This window comes from Amblyomma maculatum, chromosome 1, assembly GCF_055883805.1.
Source record: "Amblyomma maculatum isolate TAMU_Amacu chromosome 1, ASM5588380v1, whole genome shotgun sequence".
Taxonomy (NCBI): Eukaryota; Metazoa; Arthropoda; class Arachnida; order Ixodida; family Ixodidae; genus Amblyomma; species Amblyomma maculatum.
The window spans coordinates 274,191,410-274,217,139 of record NC_139344.1 but is presented as its reverse complement, the minus strand read 5'-3'; the positions used below and the strand labels follow the sequence as shown (position 1 = coordinate 274,217,139).

Genomic DNA, 25,730 nt, shown 5'->3' with positions numbered 1-25,730 from the left:
TTCCTCTGAATGCACACATACTATATAGAAAAGGCAAAATTTAAGAGAAAGAATAGAGTCAGTAAATTTAGTCACAGTAGGCGTACATACTGTGGCTTTTTCTACACATATCCTCACCGCTTCTGTCAGCCGCTCCGCCATGCATGATCCTGGCAATAGTGATTGCTTTAGCAATTTCATTGTACTTTATGGTGGCACCCTAAGCAGACCAAAAAAGGAGTCGTGTTACACCATGTTACAAATAAACACTGCGTGGAGAAAAATTAAGTTCACATGCATGTTGCTATAAAACTGCACACCTTCAGTAAGCTTCTCCACCACACAAAGATAGGGTTATGAGGCTAACACCACCGTGAAATTCTGCATCCTCACTCAAGCTCAGCCGCTTACTCCAAAGAGGTTGTCAACTCTAATCCACAGCCACTAAACTACAGTGCAGTCCAATTGCAAAGGAGTGAAAATATGATCGTTGTAAGATCTGCACAGAAATAAAAATGCCTGTCACATTAGACATGTACGAACAGAGTCAAACAGCGCAGATTCAAAATTATATGAAATAAATAGAAAAGTAAAGTGTGAGTCTGGGCAAGTTGGTAATCCATAGTGGGCACAAAGCGTGGAAGATACAGACAAGAGCACTTGTCCGTGTCCTATCTTGTCCGCACTTTGCGTTCAATATGAATAAAATAGGTTCTCAAGTTTTAGTATAGTTCTTGGATAACTGGCACAAAGTTCAAATAAGGCCCGCCACTTTTTTCTTTTTAATTCCAAGGACAGGGGCTACCATAGCACATTCCATATAATGCCACGATTGATATCTGCAGGATGGAGGCCATGGCTCCAGCCAGTCTCGTGCAGATAGGTGGCGCTAGTCATTCTCTTCAATCATCAACAGCAGAAGGTACTTTTATATGCATTTAACTTGATGATGAAAGGATTAATATACTGACTTCAGGTTGCTTCTCTCAAACAGACATTAGAGCTACATATTAATCATAACTAATGGTGCCGCCGCTGGTGCTTCACTGTGTCATACAATTCCTCATTAAATATTTGCACAAGTACGGAATATTCATAAGAATATTCGATTCAATTTTTTCATCGCTCAATATGCACTGAACTTTGTTTAGTATGCATTGAACGGAATGGCTAAAATATTTGCATTCTGTTTGGAAGCAAAGCTACATTATTCCTATTCGATCTGGTTTCAAAAAGGTACTAGTATTTGCCCACCCCTAGCTCATACAGTTCCCAATCAATCATCTGTGTTAATGTAGAAAGGACTGCAGAAATGACAGGTAGTGGAAAACAACATTCATTTCAACACCTAAATAACTGAAAAACCGCCACATTATACATTAGGCATGAGATCATGCTTGCTTTTGTGTAAGCTGCAGTATGACATCAGACACAGCTGCTGCAATCCATGCAATGCTGCCCCCAGATTTTTTTTCTCTTCCCAGTTTCTATAATCAGTGGCAGCGGGTGCACAGTTGTACGCAATAAGTGGAGAAAAGACCACACAGCTTCAACGATAGGAGCAGCTGCAGAGCCGTACTGCAGCAATGCTATTTCACCCCGCCCGCTTGCTCCCAGAGTGCCTCGAGAGATGCGAATCTTTACCCTTGCTCTCACATTGGTGCCTATCATGTTTGACAAATTTCTAGTGTGAGATATTTGTATACTCTGCCGCTGACGGGAGCGATGATGAGGAGCAGGAGCACGCATCACGAGTGTCCAACGGAAAACGAAAAATCTAACTCAAAATGATTGGTTATATGAATTAGTAAGTTTGGTGGCACTTCAAGCTGTTACCCATGCCCACAGATAGTGGTGCTGCCTCATCCTGCCTACATCACAGCTTGGCGTTGGTTTATAATAATGCCATCAAGTACGCTATCTCTTCACAGTAAAGGCCTCGGCATCAGCATATGGGCAGCATTTTCAGCAGTGGCCAGTGTGCTTGCTGCATTTGTGCCTTCATTCAGATGGTTGTAACAATGGCCTAGAAGCTACAGGTTTCAACTTTGATAACATAGTTGAAAACAATGCGGTATGTTCTTTCATATTCTCTTTCATTTGCTCCGAGAAACAATTTCTAAAGTTTTAGGAAACATTTAGGATGGTGTCTTTTTTTTCTTCAATTTTTCAAAGACTTCTATGTTCAAACATGCCATATTTGGGCCAGTATTTTTGTCTATTATATTTGACAAAGCACAGTTGTACACTTGTCTAGCATTCCATTGCTTACTTATTTTGCAATTTTGAAATAGATATCCCTCATAGTCTCAGAGAAAAAAAAAAAAGGACAAGTCAAAATAGCCTCATTTCAGACTTATGGCGTTTTTGACATTCTCACAAGGAAGCTAAGGCTTCCTCACAGCGTTTAAAATAGTCCTGATGTACTTCTTATCCTTTTTACTTATAGCACGCAAAATACATTAATCATGGCCTGTATATCTAGATTCATGGGTCATTGAAAAGTTGCGACAAAGCGCAGTGAGTGAAAATGTCGCCTCTGCCACAACGTTCACAATTTTTTGTGTTCCAAAATATCATTCTCACAAACTAATTTTAATATTGGCCTACTGAGCAAAGTGTGTAAAGAAAAATATTTAGGCAGTCTCGTGGAAATCACCCGCGCACTTTGATGTAAAAAGTGCAACACATACCTCTAGGCCAACAAAGAGTGGCGTTGATTAATGGTTTTGAGTGCGGAAAATTTCTTTTCACTGCACTCCACTGACCACACATTTCACACCCACCAGGTCCGATCGATTCCATTTGGAATCCCACCAAAAAGTGATTAAAAGCATCAAGCCTAGGTTTTCACTGCAAATCAAATTACATACACTCAACACGGTAAGAAAAAACTACTCAGAACGCACAAGTCTGGCTGTTGTATTTTATGTATGCGGATAGTCTACTGATATACCTGAAAATCTATTTTTATATAACTGAAATGTGCAAGTTGACCCTAAAACCGTTGTTACAATTAATACAGTGTTATACACGGTATCATTACAAATGAACTGCACAGTACTAATAAACAGGATTGTAGCATGTTTGCTTCATCATGGCCTTTAGTCCAAGAGAGGGTAGGAATAAAAATTTCAACTGTAGCTTTTTTCTTTTTTTTTTTTTTTTTCAGAAATAATGAAAACATGTTAATCATCCAGCATACCTTCCACTCAGCAAGCTGGCTACACTATGGCCCAAGCACAATTCCAATGCTTGCTGCAATATTACTGCAGCATGACAGCATGTCTGTGAAGGTGGCAACTATGGAGAGTTGACCACGATTCCAGAAAGTACAACCATATCATTGTACATTGCCCTTAGTCTCCATGCCATAGCAAGAACATCACTGTATCCTGCTACAAAGCATAGCTCTAATTTTAGTGCTATCTTCACAGATATCGTCACAAGCAACAGTGACTGGAATGACCACCTGCAGAATTTCCATACTGTACTTAGCAGGCCTATACATCAAAATTGTATGTAGAGGCATACATTTTTTTATATCACACTGCAGTCGATGGTAGCCGGTTCAAGAAATAAAGCATGTAGAAAAAATGCCCCTTGAATTACTGTTTGTTGATAGACTACATTAAAATAAATTATCCGAGAGCGCATGAAGAATGGTTTATAAAACAGAGCCAAAACTATGTAATACAGTGCGTGTGCATGTTCCGAGTGGAAAGTGGGGGTGGGGGGGTCATGCATCTGTACGTGCATTTACTGTGCACAATGTGACCAGAAATGCAGAAGGCCTACCAGTGGCTCGTTGCTTTTTACAAGCTGGACTATCTTAATGGTCTCCTCATCCTCTTCAGCCTCATAAATTGCCTCGGTGAGTGATGGCAGAAATTCCTTTTTTGCTATAATATCATGGGCCTCAAGCAAAGCCTGTTGAAAAGACAGCAATTATGGATACAATTGATCAGTACAATTGATGCTGCAATTGCGGTGGCAACGCATCTTCTAGCAAATACTTATGCGGGTGCATACAGACATCTACTAAACAGAACACAGAAAAGCAAAATTTAAAAGCAAGCAAAAAGTGCTGCTTTAGCCCTGCTCTTTTTACATAGAGCCATGATGGCAGCTTCACTACTGAATGAAACAAAATAGGCAATCATAACTAGCTCAGTTTCAACAAGCAACAATACTATATAGTACCAGGTGTGCTAGTTAAATGTAACCAGAATTAAAAACAGCATTCAAGCCCAGCAAAAACCACTGGGAGCTGTTGAGAGTGACCTGACCTAGCCTACAGTATTTTTTGTTTGCCAAAATTATTTCATTAGTAAAAAAATAACTAGCTAACTTACAGGCACCTAATTTACAAGTTGGAGGAACAAAGCATCAACTGAAAAGTTGTTGACCATCGTGAAAAACAGCTAGCTGTGATGTCTGCATCAAGGTACGATTTACATAGCTCCATTTACTGGCCTTCAAAGAAAGATACCAAAGGATCAGCTACTCGCTTATCTCTATCGCCCAGTGTACACACAAAGCTTCATTGCCGAAAGTGCTAAAGAGAAAATCAGATTTTGCCTACTGGCGCATGTCTTGAGATGCTGAAGTAGTACTACTGTTACGTGAAAGCTTCTTTCTACTTAGGGAGTTATCAATTAAGACTGGTAAAAAAGCCACCCTACGTAAATGGTACTGGGTGCAAACATTTCAGTCAGCTGTTATTTAAGACTATCTGCAACTTCTCTATAGGCAATTGTTCGTATAGCCAATAATTAAGAAGTTAGACCATGATTCCTTACTAAGTATTAAAGTTTGAAGAAGTAAAAAAATTTAGACGGGGCTTTAACGTTGTTTAAACTGATTAAGACACTTTTTGCCTGGCAGCTTAGCACTGAGAACCTGGTACAGCAATGTCAGTGCATGTAAAAGTTCCTATGGTGGTGGAAATTATTCCATAGCCATCTATTACGGTACCTCTCTTTTTCATGCCCACCTTCTTCCCTTCCTATACGGCATGACTCAGGTGTCCAAACGAACGTTGTGAAAAATACTGCACCTTTCCTTTTCTACGCACCAATTTGCAATTTATGCGGAGTCTGCAAGGAACCCATGTACTGTGCGATGTTAGTGCATGTTAGAACCTCATGCAGGTAGTCAAAACTTCTGGAGCCCTTCACTATGGCTGCTTTCATAGCCCGAATTGCTTTGGGATGTTAAACCCTATAAACTATTAACTAAACTAGAAGTCCTTAGCTGGTTTGTTTTTGGGGAAAGTAAAGAGCAGTATCTGCTTCCCTCCTCAGTGGACACCTACACAAAGCGGACATAGAAACGATGACTTTGCTAGGCTCTGAGCCTCCGGGTTAGTGCTTTCACACTAATAATGTTGTAGACTAGGCCACCCGACTGTCAACAGCACTCGGCTCATTTTGTTGGGCTAGGATAGTCTTTGTTAAAACCGTGGTTACATTTAGCTGGGACACTGAGCATACCTGAATGTAGACATCATTTCCCTAAGGGGACACAATAACCTAATTAACTTTAAAACATCACAATGAAGAGTTCTATGACCTTGCCGCATTACCTTCTCTGTGAACTCTTTGTTAAGATATCAAGTCAGTCTCCCTACACCACAAAAACATTGTTCCACTTAAAAGCCCATTCTTGAAACAAGAATCAGGTGCACTGCAGGTATATGCAAACTTCCTACATGACTTTTCAAATGAGCACTTTATTTCTGCTGCAATTGTGGCGGCAACGCATCTTCTAGCAACTACTTATGCTTATGGTGCATACAGACATCTAAATTTAAACAAGGTCAGTTCACAATTATTTGAAACATGTCTTGAACAAAAAGCTGGCGTCGATTACGCAAAAATTCCTTTATGCGAACTACTGAAACATATCCTAAGCAAGTGTAAATGCACACAAGCCATGTAAACAAAAGAAAGCAAAGGTGAAGCTCCTTCCACACCTTGACATGTGGGGAAGATATCAAGGTGCTCAATTCCTTGGCATCTGGCTCCGTGCATTTTTGGAGGGCATGTAACACCTGAATAGATAAATGACATGCATCATGTGGGTACCATGCTTTAGTGAGAAAACAACATGACGTGCAAATGCATCAAGAATTACTTTTTCGGCAGTGAGTGAGGCATCGCAGCTTGAAGGAGCAATCCCTTGGTTGCTGAAGCTGACAATCTTTGAGTGTATCTGTAGAGATGACACAGTTCACTCATATAATAAGTTCAACAATGGGAGGTTTAATTAAAAAATTAACAATACAAATGCAATGACAGTCAAGCTGTAATGTCACAATATACTGTACTTAAACAAGGAACTGTGCACACAGAGACTTACTGCAACGAAAAATGCTCAATTACTGAACACATTAAGATTAACAATTTCAAACAAAACATTTTTTAAACGTAGCACCAGAGTCCAATACTTTTATTCGTCATGAAACTTTGCCAAAAGTTTGATATTAGGACAGGAGCAGCCACTAGGGGCACCTTTGCACATCTAGGGGCATTGGAGGGGCACTGCAGCTGGTGCTCTGTGGCACAAGTGGGAAAATGCATTTAAATACGCCTGCAAGTGTTGACAGAAATATGCGGCAGATCCAGTGTCCTTTGAGGACTCTGCCAGACCATTATACGCCGCAGAATTGCAGCAACTTTAAACAGTGACCGCACACCTTAACTTTTGTGTCTTGTCTGGTGTGTCGTGTACATGGAAGATGTTTAGATACCTCATATTCATCGCATTAACATTCAGTCTCAATGACTGTGCTTCAAATTCTGTGAGTAATAAATAACCAGAGCCACTAACCAGATCAGACCCCCTGCATTTGTTTATTTACTGATGGCTCAAATGCCCCAGTCGGGGTATTATATGAAGGGTGGGTTGTTACAGCATGTTGATAATTTTTTCAATATAGGCTGAAAGTGCACTGCATTAGTGTGCTGAACTGCTTCAAGGCAATTCCAGTCCTTGGCTGCCTGGGGAAAGAAAGCACTAAGATACACAGAAGTATGTGCAGATGGTGGGCACTGGTTTGTCATGATTAATGCACTCAGAAATGTGGTGAGCTGGTGCGATAACAACTTCAAAGTGGTGAGTGATAAATTTTATGAGAGACATAGTCTGGCAATTTTACAGTGTGAAACAAGAGATGGAATATTATACTCCCGGACAACTTTTTCTGCCTATGCAGCCAAAGCTACAGAGCTGAAATGCATCAGCTCACTGCACAGCAGAATATAGTTCCTTCGCAAATTTCGTGGATTGCGCCCTGTAATATTATACCGTTACTGAAATACTGACATTATTAATATATCATAATTATACTACAAGACAAGGCTGATAGATAGTGCAGTCATGGGCAAATAATCGAACGTTACATGTAGTAAGAGCCGGCAGTTCATTAATGTCAATAAGAAAAAGAGCCAAGTACCGTACCTTGTGACACACAGATGTAACGGGGTTGAGCAGAGCAGTATTGATTAGTATATGGTACAAACTCTTGATGGGTCGAAAGAAAGCATCGTATCATATAAGAGTGAGGGGATCTATATTTAAACCTGAGAGTTTATAGGGTAGCCACATGTGGGGAACTTTGTCAAATGCGTTTTCAAAACCTAAAAATAATGCATCCACTGCTATGTTAAGGTCTAAATTAGAACTGATGTCACTTATGAATAGAGAAAGTTGTGTGTCACATAACATACCTTTCTGGAAACTATGCTGATTAGGATTAAAGAAATTTACTGATATCAGAGAGTTTACACTATGTGAGTAAACGTGCTCCATAAGTTGTGAACAAATGCTAGCAAGTGATATGGGACGATAATTACAGTCGAACCCGGATATATCGAACTCGAAGGGGATCGCGAAATAGTTCGATATATCAATAATTCGATATACAGAAATCGCCTTGGGACGGCACTTACGATGTGAAAAAACGATACTGTATTTGTCGCGTAATCAACTCACTCGCATAATGAACCCACCCGCCACTTTTGCACTCGAGAATTTGAAAAAAAGAAAGCGCTAGGGACAGCTCGCTCACATGCAAGCGTTAAGCGATCTCAGCGACGAGCGGCAGCCACAGAGCAAAAAATTTCCAACTTGTTGGAACTGCGCCGTACAAGCCCAGCCACCGCGGCAGCTCAAAACAAGGTTTCTGTGTCGCCGCGGCAGAAATCGCCAGCGTTATTGCTTGCATGTCGCACCCCGTTTCGGTCGTCTCATCCACAGCTCATTTCTTGGCAGCGTGCCAAGATGCTGCGCAGCGATAACGTCGCGGGGTGTTTATCTTTTGATAGCTCCTGCTGCGGCGGGGAGCGAACTTGGCAGACTGCCCGTGATGGCTTGATAGCACAAGCCTGGTTAGATTTTTGACGCCGCGCTTGGGGAGGGCGTAGTCTACTGCCACACAATCATTGGAGAGCGTGATAAAGTAGCTGCAAATGCTGTTTGAAGCGAAAAGTGCTAAAAGCCGGTGTCATGATCGTAGCTGACCGCGTGCTTTCGTTGATTCATACATGCAAAAATAAACGCCTTCCGAAAAAAAAAAAAAAAAAAAAAAGGCCGCTTCGCAACGCCATATCTTACGCTACGCCGCGCGTACAGCACAACGATAAGAACAAACGACTCTCGCAGAAAAAAAAAAAAAAAAAAAAAAAAAAAAAGATCTGCCGCTTCTGAACTTCCGCAGGCGCCATAGCCACGTCAGCCGCGCGCTGCGCGCAGAGGGTTCACAACACACGCTGGAGAAAGCGTCCGACGTTCTGTCTGAAAACGGGCTGAGCTGGCTTGGCGCATGCGTAGCGCGTGCTACTGCGAACGAAGGCCGCGAAAGAGGAAGGAGAGAGATAGCTCGGCAAAAGAATGGGCACACCCTTATCTTCGCTCTATCACGTTTTCCCCTCTCATTCTCACCGGTTCTCTCTGGTTCATTAACGCACATGGCTAGCAAACATCACGTGCTGGCGCGCGGGAAATGATAACCGCAGATGCGCGCGCCTTTGGGGATAGTGCAGTGCGCGGCGCTGCCCTAACCGAACTGTCCCCTCTCATTCCTTCCACGCGTGGCTTGAAAACGTCACGCGGCAAACGGCCGAGGGTGATGCGATCGTCTTTGGGGAAGGCGCACTTTCCAGTGCGTGGTGCGGAGTTCGATATATCGAACGACCGGTGAAATTGAGTTCGATATATGACGCGGCTTTCCTATACTTTTACATGGGATTTTCAGGGGGATATTCCGTGAGTTCGATATAACCAAAATTCGATATATCCGGGTTCGATATATCCGGGTTCGACTGTATTTCATAGAGAGGGAACCTTGTTTTGGTACTGAAGTTACCTTGTTTACCTTCTAGTCCTGTGGAATCACTGTGGATGGTAATTGGCTGCTGAAATATGTGTGCAAGGATAACGCTTGTAATGTTTTTCACATTTCTCAGTAATTTAGAGCTGATACCACCAACGCTGGCTATGACACTTTCAGTGGATCTATATTAGTTTCACAATGCTGCTGGCATGAAATGGTATGCCTAGGACTGATGCTGGGTTTGCTGGGCAACATTATGGAATAGAAAGTGTGCTTGGTTTTGGCAGCAAGTGATTGAAACGCTTTGTCAATGGTATATATTTCCCATGCTCGTGAGGTTTTCAGCCCTTTAGCTGTTCTAGGAAGCTTTTCTTTTTGCTGTTTAGATACTTAAGAGTAGTGTTGACAGTACTCTGAGCATGTTCAAGGATACTGCTGCTTTCTTTTTGAGGGTGTTCATGTGAGACAGGACTGAGTTTTCTGCCAAAAATTATGCCTAAAAATTTGTGTTAGTGTTTTATTTGTAGTGCACTGCCATTTCTCAGAAGTCATTTTTCCTATGCACAGCCAAAGGCTGGAATGGCCCGCCCACCAAAGTCTCCACAATCACAGACCCCAAAGCATTCAGGTGATTCATCTAAAACACTTCATTGCGATTTTCATTACAGTTGTTTGCCTATGCAACGCCCACTCCCTCATGTAACATCTCAATGAAGACCTTTGAGGAACCGAACAAATAAAAAATTAAAATAGAAGGTAGGATGAGTTTGCAGGCCTTGTCTAAGTTAGAAAAGAACAGCCACTGATCTCTGTGTTGAGAATCTGAATACATTTTTATCTGGCCAAGTTGGTAGCTTATTCACCATAACCTGAATTGATCTTTTGCATGCCAATACATTAAAAGACGTGCAAGCAACCTGGAGGTTGTCAGCACAGACTGAGTGCATTATGGATTTAGGGATTCTTTTCTCTACAGAATTCATTCTGCCTATGAAGACTATGAAGACAGCAGTACTTAATATACAGCCTTCCGGTACACCATTTTCTTGGAGGTGCCTTGAAAGTGTTCCACATCCACACACTCTTGAAATGAGTGGTCCGACAAAGATCCACTCAAACAATTCAGTATACTGCCACAGGGTTCCGAACCTCCAAGTTGTGTCATATGCCCTTTCTAGGGTGATAAAGACAGCAAGGTGTTGTTTGTGTATAAATGCTCCTCGAACAGTGTTTTCAAGAAGACTTGATTTCAAGGTGATGGTCCGTTGTTAAGAATGCTTTTTTAAAACCACATTGATAAATGTTAAGAAATACATGGGATTTAAATACAAATATTAATCAGAAAACTTCCAAAAAATTAAGCCGGACACCTCGTAAGGTTTATGGGTCTATAACTGCTAGGAGAATGGTGGTTTTCCAGGTTTCAGAACGGGCTTTTTTTCATGCCTCGGCTATTTTTCATAGTCTTAATATTTTGTTGAAAATTTTCAGAAGTACTTGCACAGCAGGCTCAAGCAGATAAGCCAGCATTTCATAATGGTTTTTCTAGGAACCTGGCGCAGTCTGTTTCCCGGCAGACAGCACACTACTAAGTGCTTTGAGAGTAATTCCATTGCTGTGATGTTCAGGATTGCTGCCACTTCATTCCAGCTAATACTACAAGGCTCAACATAGGACGTACATGAACCAATGCTTGGAGGGCTTTGTTTTGGAGCAGAGCAGCAAGGAAGGCACGGTCGTCGTCACCACTATGAGCTTTCTGGCACACCTGCTCCAACGAAGCCAGAAGCCTCTGCAGGGCTGTGAAGAGAAAACAAAAATGTGACAGTACTGCCTTTAATCTACCAAAAGCAACTTCCAGTGTACACTTTCTGGATAAACCAGGCAGCATATGGCAAACAATATGTGAACAGGAAGGTCTAACCTTCTCAGAGAAGATTTCTTAATTCAGACTGCTATTTACGACATTTCCAATTTGTTTAGATTTTCGGCTTTACCAATGCTACTTGTTTTGTTTGTGCCATTGCCCTTTTCAACAGTACAAATGCTAATGCACCCTTTCTGTGTTTCTTTCATCATGAAGTCTATGTGTGGGCGTCCCTTTTTTTGTCAATAGCAGCACCCCCTGTAGAAGAAATTAAAATGGTTCCAAGCAAATTCTGTCCAGGGTTTCAGGGTGAAATGGGGGGTTATGAATAGTAATGAATCAAAATGAACAACTGGAATTGTTTTCGGCTATTCTTGGGTTTTGGTTATTTTGTTGCATGTCATTTCCTGTTTTAATTGTGCTTATATTCAAAACTGTCTACATGTGCAGAGCTTATAACCCATTGAGGTTTGTGTGAGCAAAGTTTAGTTCATTCAACACATCAATATGCCCATGGGTGAAAAGAAGCGCAACACAACAAGGTCTACAAATAGAGGAAATTGTCACATGCGTAACATTACAGGAGCAAGCATGACTGCAAAGCTGGCTGGTGTGTCACCAGACCTTGAGTGTAAGCTCCTACATAGGGTCTGCTTTATCTATGCACTGAGTGGTGAGCTTGCTAAATTTGTAGTTGCACACTCGTTTTCATGCAGTATATGCTTTATATGAGTGCACACAGCAGGTTTTGCCACACAACAAGCACCTGCCTGAAGTCACCACCCTGGTTCTCATTGAAGCAGAAAGACTAGCTATTGGGCGGTGCAAATTTAGAACAATGCACCAGCAGCAAAAGAGACAGACATAGAAGGAGTAGACAGAAAAATTACAAACAGGTGATCTCCTGTCTACTTCTTCGGCGTCACTTTCCTTTGTGTTAGTGCATGGTTAAAAAATGTGGGTTCTTAATCATTTGTCCTTCACCCTCAGTCATGCAGTGCCTCACTACAGGCATATTATGCAATAAACCAGTGTGTCCACGTGGTGCACACGATGCTACCAAGGAAAGTGTCAGGACTCCTCTTTTCCAACAAATAGGCCCAAATTAGAATTATTTCTGCATTTCATACAAAAGAAATAATCATTTACATGCCATGTTTCCATAGTCTTTTTATGTATGATGAATGCTCTCTAGCAGCTAAAACTGTACAGCACAGTGCAAAGGATATGACGTGAACATCCCCTTTTGATCCCACCTATCGGATTTCAACTCACGGAATACCTTCTAAATTACATACTACTGCCCACTCCCTAAGCAAACTGCTTTCAAGTATGGTAATTTATCCAGTTTCAAAACCTGGCCAAATATGGTGCATACATGCAGTCAATCATGCTGATTAATATTACACATAAGCTGCAAAATTCAGCAGCCTCACAAAGTCATCCTGATCACAATTAGGAAATGTCCCCCTAAATCGTTAAAGTAAGCATGTCCAGAAAGGTCTATTTTGCTCAAAACTAGTAATTAACAAATTGTAGTTATGAAATGTGCCTTGAAAGAAAGTTCTGGATTAGTTTTTATACCCAACATGTCTGAGAATTTCAATGAAGAAACACTTTAGCATTTCACCTCTGTCAGAATGTGACAGGCGGAGATAAGTTTAAACCTTGGACATAAAGAACAATACATGGAGGGTTATTTTATATATATAATGAAAACCTGTACTCCCTAAATAGCAATTTAAAAAAAAAGGCAGGAAGCCTTCACTCCATGCACCTATTGATGTGCTATCTATTTTAATAAAGGCTGCAACAATATAAAAAAAAAATGAGCTTTATTAAACATTCAAATGTCCCAAGGTTCACTTTTAAAAAACATGTGCAGCAATACCAATATTAAAAAAAAAAAAAAATCTAGCAGTGACACTTGTTACACTCAGTGCATCTGGGGTGTTTTACTATAATATGTTACAAAGGTTAAGCCAAACTGTCAAGGATATGCAGCATATCAAATAAATCCATAACAAATTTAATGATGCTTCTAAGTCCCCCCTTAGCACATTTAGTAAAATACCATGTGGCTGAAGGCCTATCAAGAATTCAAGATGGCTGAAAGCAGTCATCTCATCAAAGCCTAAATTCTCTCACCAAAGCAGCAATGCAAAAAATACAAAAATTGGCATTTTATGAAAGCAAGCCATCAAACTCCATCATAAATAAGAAAGATGAAATGTCACACTCATTCATTCAAACCCATTTCAAAGAATTGATCATAGTACTAAAAAAGCATGACACATGAGACATCTAAAACTAGATTGTAAAGCATAGCATGATAAGTATGTAAGTGGGTTTAATGTCCTAAGGGGGGGGAGTGGGGGGAGATCCAAACTAATTCTGACTACCTGGGGTTGTGAGATGACACTGCATAGCACATGGAATTTTTAAAGTAAGCTTCCATCAATATGTGTCAACAAAAGACAGGATTCGATCCTAACCATGGAGGCAGCTGCTCAATTAGAACTTATGCCACTGCTGTGCATATACTGTGCAGCAAAAGGCAACGAAGTTCCTTCGATGAACAATTGCTACATTAGTGAACAGACCAAAAAAAAAAAAAAAATCTAGAAGTAGTACGGAGATGCTAAGCAAAAAAAAAGCTTTAATCTCGTCACTTCATCTTTAGTCCCATTTTCTGTGCCGTAATTCAAAACACACCTCATCAGCAAGTAGACTTTGCCATGTTAAAACAAATACTACCAATTATGAGCCCTATATACTGCAGAACTTTTTAGTTTGGTTTGAAGGTTTTAACATCTCAATGCGACAACTATGAGGGTGCCATAATAAATACCACTTGGGGTCGGCCGCCGAAGCAAAGATTGCACTTGCATCCTCGGGATCAGCAGATGAGCGTCCTAACCACCAAGCCACCACAGTGGGGTGGCACATTTTCCATCTGCTGCAGCAATCAAGCGGACTTCCACTAACGTGGTTTAATTGAGTAAACATTATTTGCTACTTCTGCACAAGACAGCATGATACAGAATAAAAAACAGCACACACTTAAAAACATCTGACAACGGTCATCCACTCTTGTAGTGTTGCACCAATGAGCATGCAACAAACATACCTTGGTCGTTATGAGTTCCATTGTGTTTGCCTCCTACAGCCATTCCCTTGGATGGCAGCAAATCATCCTTACTGAAAAAAATTGAGCACAGATACTATAACCACAACGAGACTCCAAAGTTTCAAACAATCTAGAAAAAGCAAGCAACAGTGTTCTTGTGATATAAGATGCTTCTGCTGCTACAGCAGCATAATCCTTCCGCAACAAATCAAGTAGTACCAAAAAGTAGCTTTAAAAGCAGCAAATGCAAACCTGGTGCAGCACAAACAGCAAAAGCGCGAGCGCCACGGGTGCATCTTTGGAGGACCCAAGAGGCAAAAACATTAGCACGCTCAAATCTGGCACACACAACACCAGAGGATGAGGCCAACCACAGGAGCAAATGGACGCACCCAGCGAGTATGCACCCCACTGGCATCTTCCCAAAACTAAATTTGTCGAATGCCACCTGCAATGGCACCACCATAGGGACTACTGTCTGAGGCGTGCACTTATGGATTGTTCAGGCTGCTATGAAAGCCTCTGCGGCACAGGCAGAATGGCCTTTTAGCACCCCTTGTATGTCCGGATGCTCCTGCCCAACCATAAGAACAAAGTGCTAATATTAGAAGGTATTTTAAATGCCTTGATAAAGCCCATTTCGACACCCAGGTGAACTGTCTGCGAATCAGCAGTGAAAGCAAGGTGCCTAGTCAACCAGAGGCGTCACGAAATTCGTTAGTATCACACACGTGCACTACGCGCACACACACTAAAGCTACTGCTCGCACTGACAGCAATAAAACGCTGATTTTATTCTAGACAGCCAAAACTGCAAGCACGAGACACACAAAACGGCGCACCTTGGCTTGTTCACTGGATTTATCGCCTCACTGTTGCCTTGCATTCATCACTCCTTCGGGTTTCAATCTTTTCTACTTTGTAAATAATTGATACGATATTGGTTAACTGCAGTCATTAGGAGAAACCGCGAAGCAAAGGCGACAACGACCATAACGATGAATTGACTGCTTCTAGTTATAACAGAAAATAACCAAGTCCGAGTTTAAGCAATGGAAGTTCAGCAACTGTCAAAATACCTCACCTTAAAGAGATCTCACGGGAGCAACTAGATGCAAGTGGGCGTCATCGCGTCACGTCACTGCAAAGAAATACGCATGAAGCGCGGCGCAGTCAGGCGTGCTTAATGTCATGCAACGCGCGTGTCCCTTTCAAAACCACCTCCGTTCCCTGACGCTCTGCGGCTCTGCCTCTAAGCTGCATTAGGATGTGGTGCAGCACACCGTAATGCTCGGCATTGCTCACATTACACTGAATGAGCGTGAAAGGTTTAGCTGCAGCTGGCCCCCAAGTGGCTCCGACTGCCTTTACAGGAAGTTTTCTATTTAAACAGAAAACAAAACAGATTCTATAGTCATCAGGAGATTGAGCGACACGGCGACACTACTGCGCAACGATGCAGAAGGCAGCACACACGGCTCACTAGCGTAATGCGCAGAGCCACGGCCCCACAAAGTATTTACGATGAGTAGCGTCTCTAGTCGGCATTTGACAGAGCGCTAGGAGAGCAGCAGAAAACTACAGGTGCATCATCACACTGCTACCTCACCCGTGCTTTTTCCTAACGATGACAGAATCATTGCGTTTGGCCTGCTTTGGCCACTTTGGTTGCTTTGGTCACGGGCGCTGCAAAACAGGGTTGGGGGAGGGGGATGTGCAACTGGCGAGAAGGAAGCTGCATTGGCCGTAAGTTTGGCCGTTTGGCTGCGTCGCGCCACGGAGCTGCTGTTAAACAATAGAGATAGATAGATGTATTTATTGAAAGAAAATGCAGAATTGCTGCTAAACAAAGCAACAGAGAAGTTGGACGGATGGACCACGATTTCACGAACAGAGTCGCAGAGTGACGCTAGTTTCAAAGCCTTCCGCGAGGTGGTACAGCAATCTTTGAGGAGCGCGCGAAGTTTGAAACTTTTCATGCGCATGTGGATCGATGACCAGTACGCTGATGTTGCACGTCCTCAGTTGGGAAATCGCCCATGCCTATTGGGGGCGATTGGCCAAGGCTACGGCGATGATTTCCTAATAAAAAAAAATATTGCTAGTAGTTATTCACTTTGTTAGGAATGGCACGCACATAACCACGACGGTGGATCGGCCAGGATTTGGTGCAGACGAAACTTGCGAAGGTTAGGGTGTAATGAATTTGAAAGATACATGGTTTTGAAAGAAACGTTGAGAAAAATATAGCGAGTAATGCATGCAAGGGGGGAATGTTGTTGCGGTTGCCGTCAAAACGCAATGGTGCATACCCAAAAGAGCTGAGATTAGTGCACAGATAGTGAATTTCAGACTTTTTTCTTTAATATTGGATGCAGAAAAAGTTATGACAGAAAATAAAGAATCAAATTGAATTTATGGGAAAGAGACGGTTGAATGTCAGAAACCGGCTTTATATGCTCAAATTTGAGAGTAATCAATCATTTTTATTTTTATTTTATTTGTACATACTGCCGCTCCATCTGGAGCTATAGCAAGAGTGGGGTGGGGGAGTGCATATTTTAAGAAATGACAAAAGGAAAAAAAAAATGTAAGGTAATCATACAGTACAATATCAATAAATAATCGAGCAGACAATCAAACAAATGCAGAAACAAACTAACCATTGAATTCAGGTTATAAAGACAGTGATTAACAGTGGCTGATTGCCCTAACAAATTCGAGCAATGAGAAGATATGTTCCTAATAAAATTTTGGATGACAGCATACATTTTCATTCAGTGTCCAAGTGAAGCATCAAGAAACAGAAGAAGACAAGCACAAACAATTATTTGAACTAACTTCTAAGCAGCCTCCTACTTGAAGAAAAGTGCCCCCCCCCCCCAACGTAAGAAATTAATAAATGATCAATTGTTTCAGGCTCAGCACAATAAGGCACAAAAGGGAGGATGCCATAACAGGCCTAGAGAAAAGAAAAATTTGCAGCAGCACACAACAACATAAAAAGAAAGGAACTATAAACTTGTACGATAGCAAAACTTCAGAGGAAACAAAAGTTGGAAAGCATTTGAACAGAAGTAAGCACTGACATAGGAAACTTGTGCATTATAATATATGAAACCTAGATGCTGCAATGTATGAACAGGTCAAAAAAAGGTCAATAGCTGGACCACATACCTTTCAGATGCCTTTGCTAAGGTGTCATCATCTCCATACTGAATTAATTTAGGCCCTTTGTGGCGATGCAAATTAAACGTAGTAATTGTAATTACATTTAGAGGTATCAGAAACTTGACATCCATAATCTCTGATTTTATTTATGCAAACAGAGAAGAGTACAGTTGTCTAATTTATGCAGGGAAGGAATCACTGCTAGCTAGAAACCTGTTTGAATTTAACATAAAATGTATTTGTCATGTTTGAAACATTTCTATAACCCTCAAGGTTTCTATAACATTTCCTAATGCCACTTTGGTACATTAAGCGGTGTATAAACCAAATCATACAATTTGTATACAGCCAAACCCACTTATAACAATACCAGTTAGAACAATATGTTGGATCAAATAATGGATTTCCGCACCAACATCAACTTTTCCATGTTTTCTGTGGTAAAACAAATCATTGCTAAGAAGGCTATGGTCACAGAGCATTATCGGTTATAGTTAGGTCTGGCCATGGAGAGGTAACATTAAAAACGAAAACCACAGAAATGCTACAATAAACATTGCTCACAATGCCAAAGCACATGTAAGAGGAGCTGGTAGAGCCGTCTGATGAATCAACTCAATCCTGCGAAAGCAGCCCCACGTGCACACACAAGCGTCACGCCAGGGTCGCTTACATATGCTGAGGCGGCTCAGGGGAAGAGAAAAGACTAATAATTTCCAAAGTCCTCTTCAGTATGCCTCTCGAAGAAAACACACCAAAGCGCCCATTACTACATAAGCCACGTGTGCCTCATGCAATTCTGTCAGTCACACAGGGGCATGCGCCTTGTGAGGACTGCTTTCCTTTTACTTTGCGCCTTCACTTCCTTTAGTTCTGCAAGCTCATCGGATTTTCTTATAGAAAGTGGGCTCCATTTGGTATGGAAGTGAAGTGCATGTTTGCGAAGCCCTTCTGTCAACAACCGCACAAATTTTGCCCAGCTTATTAGGAACCGAAAATAAGAAGGGCTAGAGATCAGAAACAAAAAAGTAGAACAAGAAAAGGTGCGTGCCAAGTGGACCATGATTCGCGTTATGTCGCATGTGAAGAAGGGGTTGTGTATGAAGTACCTTTTAAATGTGGGAAAAATTATATAGGGCAAACCGGCAAATGTATCAATACGCGCCTGCGCCAGCATAACACTTCTTTGAATAGTGCCCCCTCATCCAATTTGGCCCTTCATTACAGGGACTGTCATTTGAATAAACCTAGTGGGTCAAATGTGCCTAGTAGGAAAAAATGCCTACCGCTTTTTAACAAAACCAAGATTAAGTTTAGACACAAAGATCAAATGACTAGAGAACTGTCAGAGTCATATCACATCCATAAGAACAGTGACACATGCGTGAGCTCACCATCTGTAAGCATCCAAGAATGTGAGATTGTATATCTGGATACCTAGGAAAATTCTATGAAGCGCATGTGCCTTTGGTTGTCTTCTGCGAGTATTTAATCTGTGTTCTTCGAATAAACGTTCAATTGATAGTAGCGCCTGTCCTTATCATTACTCTCTCGTTGTTGTTCGCCGTCGCAGCGCTCGTAATTTGCAAATGAAATATGATAAGAACCAGTCCAATCTGGCTTCCACACTTTTTTCCTGCAAAAAAATCTACACTGTAGGCTACTTTCCTTTCGTTACATAAACTGGAATTTGTCATTTATTTTTTTGCGTAAGCCGGTTATATATCAGATATTTTCTTGGCACTTCAACATTGTTATATAAGAGGGTTTGATTGCAGGTTTAACAGAAGTTTTGTATCTTGTGAGTTTGATACACATTGTAACTTGGCATAATGTATTTTTATGTTGGAAACATGTAATGTTAAGACACCATACTAAGATTAAATTTGCACCATTAACAATTTGTTTTTGTTTTTTTCTAAGATTGTTTATTGCCTCGAGCACAAAGAGAATTGATGAGGAAAGCAAAATGGGAGGGGTGTTAAATGAATGCAAAAAAAAATAAGCCAATCTAATGAAATTGAGGAGGGAATGATGCAATACATGATGACAGGTCGTTTAGTGGGAGACCAGCTGCTGCCATGTGCCAAATTCCTATTGACTTCAGCACTGAGAAGACCTGCAAGAGGTGGTGAATATCTGCCTCAGTATTCTGGGAGTCGCAGACAGGACACCCTGGGTGGAGATTAAGCACCAAAATTGAAGCCACGTCCGAGTGACAGCAGGAGTGAGGGAAAAATCCATGGCAAAAGGCTACCAGACACAGAGGGGTGAGAGCATGTGTACAGCACCGGGATGTTCTGGTCTTGTGAAAAGGAGGGTAGCATCATCCATGCTGAGGAACCGAGGCATTTGATGAGGATAAGATCACCAGCTGGGCTGCAGATTTAATCTGCAGAGATTTGTGAACTGAACAGGCCACATGGGACCCACTCACTTTAAATGGACTGCAGGATTCGAGCCGCCAGACAATGCATGCTTTGGCAGATTTCTGGGCTGTGACTGATGCGCCAGAGTACATGTGCTGCTTGAGGGTATCGGTGTGGATAGCGATTCATGCTCAATGTTAAAGCAGTGACTAGCGACCTGAGGATAAAAAATTTTAAATAGAAATTTCGCATATTAGTTCAAGCACCTAATTTCAGATGTTCCAGGTTTTTTTCCCCATTCCAGGCATAATGATAAACTTCAACTAACAGAACTTTGCAACTTCTTGGCTCATGCCAGCCATATATATGATACTATTATCAAAATTTTCTTCAGAAAATTTACCCACTAACAATTCATCTGGCAGTTCACGGAAGTATAATCATGAGACAAATGGTGAGAATGAAATTAGGTGAGTGCATAAGTAGCTAACGTGTGTATGCATCAGATTCAAACTGTTCGGTCTGCTTCTTCGAAATCTCTATTTTATGAATTGCTTCAGAGAAGTTTAAATAACGCATGAAAAGTATTATATTAGCCTTTGCATGCAGTCTAGGAAACATTAATAAAAAAATTACATTAAGAACACAGCACAGTACAGTATGTATTTGCATTTGAATCAAATAAAGGAAGTAACATTACAACATTTTGGTGCTACTTAGGAAGAGTGAAATCAGAAAGACATAGAATACATCAACCAAGAGAGTAAAAGAAAATCTCCACACTTGCTTTTCCTTGGCAGTGAGGCATCAGTCATTACTTCAATATGAAAGTGAAAAGAACTGGTTTTGCAATGTAATGTTTAACAAAGGTTGGCATAGTGTGTAAATAAAACTCAAGGTAATTTGAACAAATTAGTTGCTGCCCCACACTGAAACAATTTTAGATATCTGAACTTTCAAAGGCTCAATCAAGGACTGAATAAAACCAATCTGGGGAGTGAAAAGTGATATTATTAGTTGGTTAAAACTATATAAGGTGAAGAACTTTGATGCTTCTGACTTTTTTCATAATGAAACACCAAAGGGCTGATTTGTTTTACCATTATAATTGGTCAGTGCAGCAATGCAAGGCACTGAATGACCTTTCTTTGTCATTTATCTGAAAGGTCAAAAGGGGCATGCTGCAGGGGCAAAGGCTAAAGACTACAATACCTGAAAAGGCCTAGCTCTGTCCATCTGCAGTTGAACGTGGTGTGCAAACAAAAATGAAAATCATGACACACATGCAACAGAGGTCTAGGAATTGTTTCAATGACAATGACATGAGAAATTATATATTGCTATTTTTTTAGGTTGTACCTCACTATAAGGAATTCTCTTAGGAATTCCCTAATAATTCCCCAATCTTAAAAAGAAAAATCAACTAGGACACATACTGCTCTAAATCACGTAATTTTAGAAATATTTGCCCAACAAATGGCAAAATCTTGTAAGGTATGAAATGCATGTTTCAGGAAAAAAAGTCCTGGAAAGGAATGGAGACAGGCTAACACGAGATCCTGAAAGCATGGGCGGTTTACATGAAAAAGGAGAGCAGTGCGTAAGCACATTATCAGTATCATTGTCAAAAAAAATGTCTTTTTTGAGTTGAGCATGAGGCAGAGGAAAGCAAGAGATCTGACGAGATTTGACAAGAAAACAAAAAGCGCAGGTTTCCAATAAATTTTTATTTGTCAGTGCAGCTTAGTCGTTCTGTGTGTTTCTTTCTCCATCCCCGCTCTTTTTGATTCTGCTGCTTCAAAAACCTGACTTTTCAGGATATTACTTGCAACGAATTTTGGAAGTCCCAGATGGAGACAAAGTGGCCCTCCTTCAAGAGCAGGAAGGAGCACAGTTCACACACAGGTGCTCAAAAGAACAAAACATAGCCAAATTTCAAAATGGGGCAGATACACATTTTACAAGTATTGTGAAAAATTTCTGAGCTGATTTATTGGCCCGTACACAGTCCTGAAGCAAACATCACCTGTGCACTCTCTAATTGCCCCTGCATTGCCTGTTCGTGACCATCGTTGTCGCGGCAACGAGGTTGTGTATGCGTCGGGATTGAAACTCTTTAACCACCGACCTTCATCTATAACCTGCGACCAGGATGATCGCTTTCGTTCAGGAGGGGGAAGAGTGTAAGCACTGTGCGTGCACGTCATTTTCATCTGCACATATTCATCATCATTGGCCATCTCGTCAGAGAGAAGACGAAGTGTGAATGAAACGCTGCTGGTTTGTAGCTGCTGCTTTGGCTGGGCTACCAATAGAAAAGTGAACCGTCCTCTTGTCTCACAGTATAAATAATTAGACGAGAATGTCTTCACATGCCGGAATGGGGACTATGTAGCTACTAAGGCTGGTGGGGGATTGGCCTCTAAACTGATGAAATTTGGAAAATAAAAATTCCTCTCCACCAGGAATGCGGAAGTGGTAGCTTAACAGGTAATCCCACAACTTGTAAACTGTGTAGCAGAGGTCCAGGTTTTACAGGCAGCGCTGATGTCAAGGGTGACAAAAGGTACTGTATTTCTGCTACTCCTGATATTAGCACTATTACACTTACCCTAGGACAAATGACCTTCCCTTGATCGATGATCAAGCCTAACCAGAAATTGAATCATTTTTTATTTCAAAGTCAGAATCTGTTGTTAGCCATGTTTCTACAAGTGTAGCAATGTCTAGTGAAGTGAATGGTATTTCCCCTGCAATGCTTTAAGAGATACCACTTGACTGCAGTGTTGTTGCTGCCTGTGTAACAAAAAGGGCTCGGGCCTTCTTAACCCCCCCCTGTAATGAAGCTTCCAGACAAGATGCCAATTCAAGGCTTCGGAATGCATGCTACATACTCAAGCTTACTCTGAATTTTCTACAACAGACCTTCAGTGGAAGTGAAAGAGAGAAAGGTGCAAATTGGTATATTCAGTCTGTACTATGAAAAGCTTGTGGCTGATGCGAGACAGGGGTGATGCAAGAGAAATTGGTGATGGCCAGAGAGATGATTTTATTCCCTTTATTTAAACATCATTTCCTAGAAAGTTATCAAGTCAATATTGTAATTTTAGGCAAAAATGCTGTCCAAAGCTTTAGATAGACTGAGAAAAATTGTCAGTTGTCTGTGCTTATCAATGACTGATGTCAGGTCATGAATAGTTTCTATTAGTTGTGTGATAGTAGATGAACTCTTTCTAAAGCAATGTTGACTAGGATGGAATACACTATTACGCTGTTCAATATAGGTGACAATGTGCTTAAGAAGTTGAAGTCAACTGGGAACCAACTGGGATCAAATGAGTATTCCTTTAACTAGAACGATTTCCGCCAGGGTGGGGCTGATAGAAGTTGGCAGACACAACACAGAGTATGCAGCTAAGCTAGGTGCTCCTACCCTTAATGCAGTTGCAGATTTACCATGCACCAAAGAATGAAGAAAAGTGAAAAATAAACACAAAGCATGAAATAAGAGAACAATTAGTCACTTGCATCTGACCAAGAAGCACCGTATGGCTACAATAAAAGCTGTACAGCTTTCACAAGAACTTCGAGCTGAAAAAAAAATTCATCCTGGTCCAAGGATTGCACCCGGCACCATCGATTGTCCAGAATATACTCATTTTACCAACTGAGCTATCGAGGGCAGTTAGATAATGTTATGGTAAAATCGAATTATCAACAACTCAAGGACGCCAAATGGTGCTACTGAAGTCAATAAAATAAGTGTAGCACTTGTCTGCAGCCCTACTAAGATCACACAGATGATGAGACTTAACACACCAGGCAGGCAAGGATAGCAATGCGAACCAACCAAATAAAAAAAAAAATTAATTCTACCAACAGTGCTTAAAGGGCAAGTCTACAAGGTTTGGAGGTTGGGAAAAATATTTGAAATTCACAAACCAATACCAGAACTTTGTTCCTGAACAGACACAGTTCTCCACTTGATGCTGGAATGACAATCATAAGCTGAAAAACACCTCTATGTATGTTGAATTAATGAAAGAGCGACTCAAAACAATAAATCTGTTCCTAAAATGCTCCAGAGACCTTGATAAAAGTCTCAAAATTTGTTCAGCAAGTGCGAAGCAGGCATCAATGCATAGGTAATATTCGTGACGTCACAACTGAAGTGTTATCCGCAGAATTAATCTGAACCGAGGTCAGTGAAACAGCGAACCAAACTTTGGTGGCATGTTTTCATCTTGTTAATGTGCAAAACTTCACTGTGCAAAGATAACAAAATGGCATTTATTTATGGTAGCTAGATAATTATAATTCAATTTTTTCTCTCATCTGTTTTGGTTTCAAGAGCCGAGGGATGGCTGTGGCATCAAAGTTCCATAATGGTCATGTGAGGAACGAACAAAACTGCGAATTTATCACTCCTTTGCATTTTGATCCACTAAAAACTAAAGCCAACCTGCCTCAGGAACTGGAATCGCAACGAATAAAGGAGTAGCTAACATACTAAACATCAATTGTTTTCCTGCACCCCCCCCCCCCCTTCCTTGTGAGATTATATCAGACTTTGACGGCATAGCCATCGCTCACCTGTTCAAATTAAAACCACAAGTGAAAGAAAGAAATAAATAAATACATTTAGCAGTCGTAGGAAGGTATCACATGGTGATCCATGCATAGTATATGTCTTGAGTGTCATTAAAAAGAATAAAACATGTAACCTAAATTAGATTTGGTTCGATTTTAACATCCCAAAGTGACTCTGGTTATGAGAGATGTCGCAGTGGAGGGTTCCGGAAATTTCGAACAACTGAAGGTTCTTTAATGAGCACCGACATCACATAAGACATGGGCGCCTTGGGTTTTGCCTCCATCGAAAAGTGGCTGCAGCAGCAAGAATTAGGTGCCTTTACTCCTTTAAAATTATGTTTATACAGAAATGAACTGGCGCATGGCTGGAAAACTTGGTGGAAATGATTAGGACAGAGAGAAAAACCTACACTAAGTTTCATGAACCTTAAGAGCCACTCAGCGTCGGACTTTAAATACAGAATAAACAAGTCATCTTGCTGCCTTTTTCAAATTAACAGTTAAAAGACTACCTCATCATGCATTGCAATGAGTAGTAATGCAATTTGCTGCATATCTTGCCATTTCTTGCTTCCAACTTTAGATAAAGGTGCATTTTAGGCAGACATATTGTGGCTTAAAGCTCTTTCACGAGCACTGACAATTACACTACCAAGTCCAAAGACTGCTTTCCTGCACGTCGGCTCGGTACGTAGAAACATTTCATTACAGCAGCAGGTGGGCAGTTAAAAACATTTGCGCAAACCAGCACAGTGCATGTACAGTGGCACTGAAACCGACAGTGAGAGTGCAAACAGTGATTGTTTGGTTTGTGGGGTTTAACATCCCAAAGCGACTCAGGCTATGAGAGACGTCGCAGTGGAGGACTCCGGAAATTTAGACCACCTGGGGTTCTTTAACGTGCACTGACATTGCACAGCACACGAACGCCACTCCGTTTCGCATCCATCGAAACACAGCCGCCGAGGCCGGGATTCGATCCCGCTTCCTTGGGCACAGCAGTCGAGCACCTTAACCGCTGCGCCACCCCGGCGGGCAACAGTGATTGTGAACACTGCTAATTGTTTAGCAATGTATATGGAAGCACCAGGTGCTACCAAAGCAGGTACTGCAACACATGACAACAGAAATTAGGTCAATGGGGCATTGATGCTGCTTGGCATCACGATCTCGTGCACAGTATTTTATTTAATATGTGGCAACGTAATGGGCTCATACGGCCGAAAAGCCATTGCCAAAGCCCATAACTGCAGGGGTGGAAGCAGGCTTGAGCATTTTGGAGCA

The 25,730-nt window shown here is 41.3% G+C and overlaps 1 protein-coding gene across 7 annotated transcripts in view; it reads right to left on the bottom strand.

Annotated features, from left to right (window-relative positions):
• metro (membrane palmitoylated protein 7-like protein metro) overlaps nt 1–16,049 on the bottom strand; it is a 44,751-nt gene extending 28,702 nt beyond the window's left edge. For 4 of the 7 annotated variants that reach the window (XM_084591320.1, XM_084591318.1, XM_084591319.1 and 1 more), the window contains exons 1-8: nt 15,923–16,049; nt 15,398–15,454; nt 14,314–14,384; nt 10,998–11,116; nt 6,118–6,195; nt 5,957–6,034; nt 3,778–3,909; nt 118–199 (exon numbers count right to left, since the gene is read on the bottom strand). In XM_084591320.1, coding sequence (XP_084447446.1) covers nt 118–199; nt 3,778–3,909; nt 5,957–6,034; nt 6,118–6,195; nt 10,998–11,116; nt 14,314–14,356 — 532 coding nt within the window. In that variant the 5' untranslated portion in view covers nt 14,357–14,384; nt 15,398–15,454; nt 15,923–16,049. Of the gene's footprint in view, nt 1–117; nt 200–3,777; nt 3,910–5,956; nt 6,035–6,117; nt 6,196–10,997; nt 11,117–14,313; nt 14,385–15,397; nt 15,455–15,534; nt 15,696–15,789; nt 15,855–15,922 lie in introns of those variants that run through there. The other 3 variants (XM_084591317.1, XM_084591316.1, XM_084591323.1) reach the window with 3 other exon arrangements.
• Between the last annotated feature and the right edge of the window lie 9,681 nt (nt 16,050–25,730).